At 43.8% G+C, this 7,867-nt stretch overlaps 1 protein-coding gene across 1 annotated transcript; it reads left to right on the top strand.

Moving 5' to 3' along the window:
* Window positions 1-294: 294 nt before the first annotated feature.
* On the top strand, window positions 295-3,440 carry LOC124553390 (protein VAPYRIN-like). Its single transcript, XM_047127259.1, has 2 exons — window positions 295-365; window positions 3,011-3,440. Exons 1-2 carry the CDS (start codon window positions 295-297, stop codon window positions 3,438-3,440), a joined length of 501 nt encoding a protein of 166 aa, XP_046983215.1.
* The last annotated feature ends 4,427 nt before the right edge of the window (window positions 3,441-7,867 follow it).

Below are 7,867 nucleotides of genomic sequence, written 5' to 3'. Positions count from 1 at the left end.
TGTTAAACGGTCTTTCTTACTGGCATTTATTTTTAAGGAAACAGAAATCTAATTTAAAATACTTAGCTCAGAAGCACTCTATTTTGTGTTGAAGGAATCTCGGAGGAAAAGCTGGTCCTCACGACAGAACACGTGGTACTTTTTAGTACACTTTATTTCACTTCGTTCCGTATGTCGAAACTCCTTTTAACCAGAAGCGACTGCACTGATTTCTGCTGTTCTGCGTTACATTCATCGTCACCCGCTGTATCAGGAATCGCAGCACGGAGCTTCCAGCGCGTGCAGTACTCGGGGATGGCAGAAGACCAGCTTTCCAAACGAGCCTCGGGAACTGAGGCATTGGGCGAGTTACAAGATGTTGAGAAGTAAATCGGAAAGCAAACCATCGTGAACACAGAAGTTGGAAGGCGTCGCTCTCAGCTGAGTTAGTTTGTGTGCAAACATGGTCTTTCAGATCAAGTGCTAAAAACAAAAAAAAATTATACACGAAAATAGCGCAGCGACTCGGAGACATGTATGGGGGAAGGCGTCGTGGCCAGACCTCGGAGTGGTTAAAAAATTAAATGAAAGAAAAGTGGTTAACGGCGCGAGCTTCTAGTCTGCACGTAGTGTGTTCGAATTCCGCAACTTACATGAATTTAAATTCGTGATAAAGGTTGCTAGTTAAAAAAAAGTTGAAGTGAGTCTAGCTATCTATGCTGAAGGTCTGGGTTCGTTTCTCACATCCGGCAATCATTTTCATCCAACAGAAGTAGCAGCTCTCCCACATCTGGTAGCCTGGAGGAGAGTCGCTACAGGTTGGGCCCTGACAGAGGAGGAAGTCATGCCGGGTCGAAACTCTGTCACGAGTTACCTTTCTTATGCCAGCTTTTTTTGTTTTATGAATGAGCCAATCGCTGTGCAAGGTCACAGGGGACTCTATCAGAGCCTGAGATGTAGAAAATATTGGTGGTGCACTCAAATATCCCTTTTCGTCACGTTTGATCGGTGTGAAATGATGCATTTCCACTGCTTCATTGATTCCACTTGCCTGCAAAGCTATAAAGACGTTCACAAAAGACATGTCTGTGGGGTTCGAATCCTGGTATGGCACTTTAAGTTGCAACACATGGACACCTAAATACATGTGAGATATTATTACGATTCTTAATGCCTTTCTGCGCTTTATCAACAATAATGGTGGGTTCTGGATTCGACTCCCTAGTCAGACACGCAGCTTTTCGTCCTATCATGTCAGTTTCAAACATGCCACTCACAGCTACTCGTGAAAGGGGATAGTACAGTCAACGTGTCTTTCTATGTAGTCAACAACTGTGTGTCCAGGGTTCGATTGCTAGTCAGCAGAAAATTTTCATAATTGTATTTACAATAAAGATATGCGCACATTTCGCTGCTAATGAAGTAAATGAGTATATAACGTCTACGCGTGACTAGAGGTCAGTGTCGATAGGTACTGGCTTTGAGTGCGCATAACACAAAATACTTTCGTCTCCTGGTCATCTCGTTGCTGGTTAAAAATAACGATTTCTAACGTTTGATTGCACTTAGTTAACCATGCGATTAAGTGCTGGGTTCGAATGTCCGGGAAACACAAAACTTTATGGCAGATCATTTCAAGTTTGAAATTGGACACTCTTTGTTACTTGTAAATGAAACCATACGTGAGGTATTTCGTCTTTACTTGCTGGATTGCATTCCCGGATAGCAGCGCAGTAAGGAAACTTTCGTCGTGTCATTTAAAGGAGGATGCTGCTTTCTGAAGTTTCATTATTGCAATAAATTTGAATCTGGAAGCCTAATGGCTGTGTAATCTCCTATAACACGTTTCCTAGTATTTGCATTGTCGAATTATTAATTTGCATCTAAACTGATGGTCGCACAGAGCAGTTGTCTCTTGTGGCCTCATGCAGTGAACATTCTGTATAGGAAAAGACTGTACCGAAAACAGAGCAAAGGAACAATGTTACGTGGACTGATTACAAATCAGGCGAAACACAATTGAATTCGTTCCATAAAGTTTCGGGCGTGCAGCAGTATAAATTCAGCCTCTTCTCCTAATATTTCGGCTGAACACCGTCCCGCCATCTCCAGAGTGAGCCGAGGTGACTGACGCTGCAGCGCTTGGCCCGTCCTTTTAAACCCGAGGGCCGAACCACTGCGTAAAAGGACGCAGCAAGTCACCTCGGCTACTCTGAAGATGGCTGGACGGTGTTCAGCCGAAATATTAGGAGAAGAGGCTGAATTTATACTGCTGCACGCCAGAAACTTTATGGAACAGTCCTTACGCCGCGAAAACATTAAGATGGACAACAACTGAGATCGTTCAGATGATTTTGAGCATGATAGTACATGTTAAATACATATGCATATGCTATCAGGGTATAAAATCTGACACACACACAGTTTTCATGTAGGTGGAGTTGCCACTTTGTGTTTGTTACGTCTGACATGTTTTGAATAAATTGTTGTCAGTGTGTGAGAAAGTTTCAGTGTTTGGTGTGGCTGAATGAAGAAAACTGCCGGTAACTGCAGTGAAATTTTTTTGCCTGCATAGCAGGAAAGTGTCTGTTTGAAAACCAGGAGATGGGATTCTTCTTGTGTGTGACCTCTGGCAGTGAAGCTGCAGACAGAAACCAGTATCAGCTGCAAGAAGCCTGTTCTGTAATTGAAGTGAGCGACTGGTTAGGTGTAGCGTCCCGAGAGCAAAGGAGCTGACTTGCAGGAATGAGTGTGACAAAATGTGGTAATGAAATTCTTTCAGAGGTTGTATAATGCTATTTGTAATGGAAGATGAATGAAGATTTTCTTATGAGGGGGATAGAACATACGTACTGTAATTTAATACATACACACAATTGCGTACTGTTTTGTACTGTAGGAGGGGGAATACGGTAGGTTTGTTTCAGGACAGATTTGTATTCGCAACAGATGTTTCCTCATGTGGCTGTTTTCCCCATTCTGTGTGCTGTGTGTTTGTAGCAGAGAGTGGCAGTTTGTGTGTTTTGTGCAGGAGCCTCTCTGCAGAAGAGAGGGGCAGGAGGCTGGTCCAGGCGGCTGAGGTGGGGGCAGTGGGGGAGCTGAGGGCGCTGATCGCCGTAGGGGCCGGCGTGGGGGAGAGGGGCGGGCTGCCGGGGTGGACCGCCCTGCACTGGGCAGCGTGCAGGGGAGACGTCGAGGCGGCGAGGCTGCTGGTGGGGGCGGGGGCCGCGGTCGACGCCAGGGATGATGATGGGTGGACGCCGCTGCATTACGCGGCACTCAATGGCCACGCAGAAGTGGCGGCTGCGCTGCTCGACGCGGGGGCCGACAGGCGGGCCACAACTGATGGTGGGCGGACAGCGCTGGACATCGCCAGGCGGTGCAACGACAAGCGGATGGTGGAGATGCTGTCAATAGGCAGCCCGTCCAGCAAACTCTGTGCAAAAAAACAGGAACTGTAAGAGTTTGTACGAGAGTAACATTCATAATTTTTAAATAAAAATCCAAAAAACTCAATCCTATTGTGACTCACTAATTTCAGCCCTCATCAAGTAACATACAGCACACAAATACTCTAAGGAACGTTGTAGCAAAACCCAGACAACGCCAGATAACAGCAAAATAATTCAGGTAGCAACAGACAATCCTTCTCTTAAGAAAAATGTCTCGAGTACACTTCCAGACTAAACTAGGCAAAAGTCAACAGTTCACTGTGAAGAATCACAAATGCTCTATAATATCTGATCGCTGAAAAGTATTTCACACCAGTCTGCAAGGTGCTACATCAGACTATTCTAATTTGCAACATACCGAGATTAACGCTATATCACTTCTATCCCCAGAATTTTCGCTCCTGATATCAGACTCAACTTACTTATCCATATTCAGCAAACATGCTACTCTACCGTACCTGTTGTGTTTAATAACAATGAGATGTTAGTAGCAGTATTCACACCACATAATGCGACCATCATCTGGAACCATACAGTCAGTCTACATTTAACTAAACACAGACCACAACATGACACGCATACAAAATGTGAAGGAAATCCTCTATCTGGTACTGTTGTCTGTACTTGACGTAAAAGATTGCAACAAGCAAAGTAATTCTAGTTGTATTGGAGACAGAACACCGAGGCCCGAGTTTCAGAACACGAAAGCAATTTCGCAGCGACGCACACGAGTCTCCACACTCATCGGTCACAACGGCAAAGCTGAGGCGGTGACGCAAGTCGTGCAACTACAGGTAATAAAATTACACTTACTTTGACTCATACAATACATCGAGTAAATAAGTGTAGTGGAGAGTGCACGCCTGTCAACTCAGCTGCTGTCACCTCACTCCACTCCCTGCGGCCGCAGCTGATGCAGCTCGCCGCTCCCCGCCAGTCCGTGGCTCCTGCCACAACTGTCAGCCGCCTCTCTGCACAGGCGCCAGCAGGCAAACGGCAGAACAGTCCGTGAGGCCGTCACTCACACTTCACTCACAAAGAGTACTGACAAGGCGCAGAACAAATGCTCAGACACAACACTGTCTTCACGAATCTTTTCAACAGTAAAATTTCTTCTCCAAGACCCTCGATATTAACGTCTACACTGTAGCAAGATTCGTCGTTTCCCACAAGTTCTTGGACGGGAGAATCGTTTTCGCTTACGTAGTTCGACGGGAAACGGAATGTGTCCGTGTTGCGTGTGGCTGCACGCGGTACAGTCAAGTCCCCTACAGCTGTGTAATAACGTGTCAAACATTTAGCTGAAAACTGTTCCTCGAGCTATGGTTTAAATCGTCCCCTGCTGCTTCATCAACAAAGCGTTTTCTTCTGCCTTGCCGTTTCTCTCCGTCATCAATCATTACATTCACTTCAGGTGATATTCCAAAATTTTCTGCTACTTCGCAACTTCCTGCGTAAATAGTATCCCAACATTTCTCAGCTGATTTAATTCTTCTGCGAGACTCTTCTTACTACTACTTGAAACACATGTTTCTCCAATTTGAAGTACAACTTTATGTATGTTTATTGCACGTAATAATTTCAAATACTTATGAATGCTCCTTAGTTTAATGTGTTGCTCCAAGTTATTAGCAAGTTGAACCGCCCATTGTAATCCTGGCAAATTCTCGGCAAATGGATGCATGGCACCTACCCACACAGACCCTCTTGTGCCGATATTTTCTTTTTAAAACTTTCCATAGCTGCCCCTTTTTAAACGAGTTTCTTAGAAACAGCGGCTGTCCTGAAAACAGAGGAGAAACTTCATCGGGAAGTATCGTAGTTAACTCGAGTGCTTCTTTTTGCCACGTCTTCCCCACATGTGGCACATGTAAGCTGACGTTTCGTTGCTGTGTGTGCAACTATGACTTCCATATCAGACACAATCTTACACACCGCCGTGATATTAAACGCTCTTAAAGGAGGTAACGGAGAGCCATCTTATGCCTCTCGCCGAAAGTTCGGGACGCGCCTGACGCCCTCCACCTGGTGTTGTCTGCTATTATGGCTCACTGGAACGGTACAGCACGCTACAGCAGAGGGGAAACAGCCCAGAACTCCATCCCCTTTCCTCGCATCGTCAAACACGCCGGTATTCATTGCTCATATCGCTCTACAACCGGACGTCAAATAGTCTGAAACATGTTCCTGTTTAAACTGGTGTTTGTAAACGTCTCGTTGGTATCTGAGAAATTGCTAAAATTTGTTTTGATTTGCAAATAGGTTAATCTCAGAGCAGGGCAGCAGAACTGTTTTAAAATTAAATTTTGAGCATAAGTATGTGAAGCACACGCTACACGATGCGAAATCCAGGCTGACCAGCACATCAAACAATTCGCCTGCGAAAGAGCATGGCGTTTTCAGTGAAACTTACAAGTGTTATGTGATTGCAAAACAAATGACTCAGGTTAAAATGTTGCCACTGAATGTTGTTAATGTTTATCTTCAGCCTTGCAAACAATCACTGTACCAGCAGTTTTACGGTAATTACAGAGCAAATGAACACAAAATTTTACGCATCCAACTTTGTGTTGAAACCGTTTCAAGCCTCACTAGGTAACACCTGTCGCAAATCATTTACCGATTTGAAACCTCTGAAATGATGTACTTCCACAGATACATCCTGACAATTACACTAGCTGACAGTGGGAATGATCTCTGATGGTAATTAAATATGTTGGCCTACCTCTGCAAACGGAAGGGTCGTTTGTTCTGCAGCCTATTCACTATTAACATAATGATAGAACTGTCAAAAACCAAATTTCACTTGCCCTACCTGTGACCGATATGCAATGCATTCGGTATCATATCACGTTTCATATTTGTGTTTCTGCAGCACACAACTCGTGATGTGCAACGCAAGTGAGCAAACACATTCATAAAGCTAAAGAATGAAAAAAGAGAAACCGAAGTTAACGACTGACCAATGAGAAAAAAGATTCCAAGTATAAGTATGCTTCATTAAGCCACATCAACAATACACCCTTTCACAAATTTCTCACAACCACACATGTTAGCACACTCACTGGTGCGACACGTTTACATAATAAAATACATAAAACGACTCACCATCCGCCAACCGGAGAATGTGTTTTGATTTTGCATGTTGCGTTGATAACTACAGTGCTGTGCTATTATCCAAAATACGTCGTCCACCATGCCACCATGATTGCTTACATCGTTTCATATTTGAAATGTTTGCTGGTATGTTATTGGTTTTGGGGTAATTTCTACCTTTTGTATTTTTACTGATACGTCTATGGCTGACAGACTCCAGCTGTTTCAGCACAATATGTCTGCAGAACTGAGTCTGCATGCAGTGCTGCACGACCCAGACCGTACATGAGAAAATCATTACGAAATGTTATCAGCCCTGTATATGTTTACTTACAGCTGCACAGTAAAGGCTGATATTAGGAAAAATACTTTGTTTTTCTCGCATCTCCAGTTATAGAACAGTTCTTACAGGTAGCGACAATCTCCAGGAGAGTAGAGAACAATCAGGTGAAGAATGGTTCAACCGTAATTTCGAAACTGTAATGTAATTCAAATGACGCAATGGATATATAATTGTACAAAAAATGTCTTAGAGGTAAAGTGGAAAAGTAATTAATATAATCGCTGTTGAGCGCACTGCCATAGAAAAAAATGAAAAAATCTACAAAGTAATGGCGTTAAATGACTCTGCAAATATTCTAGAATTTAGTTTTAGGCCTCTTTCGTTTGCCAGATTCTTAAAATACAACGTTGTGTGTATGTCTTGTTTTCTCCTCTGCAGCTGAATGTAGTCCAGTCAACTGGAGGTTGTCCCATAACGAAACAGCGGAACATAATTTCTCAGCGGTTCTATAATTACATGTTTTGTGATGCTAAATCCAAATTTCGTGTTTTGGTGCATTGTAGGAGGTCGGCTTCACAACGAAAGATCACACAAATTTTCACTCTTTTCTCAGATTTTCGTTCGTTTCACGAAGACTATGCATTTCTCGGAGTTGAAAACCCTGCACAAAATTACTGCAGTCAAACTCTTCTACAAAACGCATCAATCAGGTGCGATTTTCTGACAGCGAGCGCTGACGGCGCTAGAGCGCGCTGAAGAACGGCGACTGCCGAAAATTCGGAACGCTCCTTTAACGGCCTTCGTCTGTTGTTCTCTGCTATTCCGGCACACTGCAACGGTACGGCACGCTTCAGCAGAGGGGAAACAGCCCAGAACTCCATCTGCGTTCTTCCCATCACCAAACACAACGGCATTCGCCGCATACATCTGGTGACGAAAGTAACGTCATATCTTTTGAAATGTGTTCGTATTTATTTAAGCTCTTGGTTTTAAGTGTCTGGCTGGTACCTGAGAAATTGTTGAAATTTATTTTGATATCGAAATACGTAAATCTCAG

Source organism: Schistocerca americana, chromosome 11, assembly GCF_021461395.2.
Source record: "Schistocerca americana isolate TAMUIC-IGC-003095 chromosome 11, iqSchAmer2.1, whole genome shotgun sequence".
Lineage (NCBI taxonomy): Eukaryota > Metazoa > Arthropoda > Insecta > Orthoptera > Acrididae > Schistocerca > Schistocerca americana.
The sequence above is the reverse complement of the archived record's forward strand: the minus strand, read 5'-3'. Positions and strand labels throughout refer to the sequence as shown.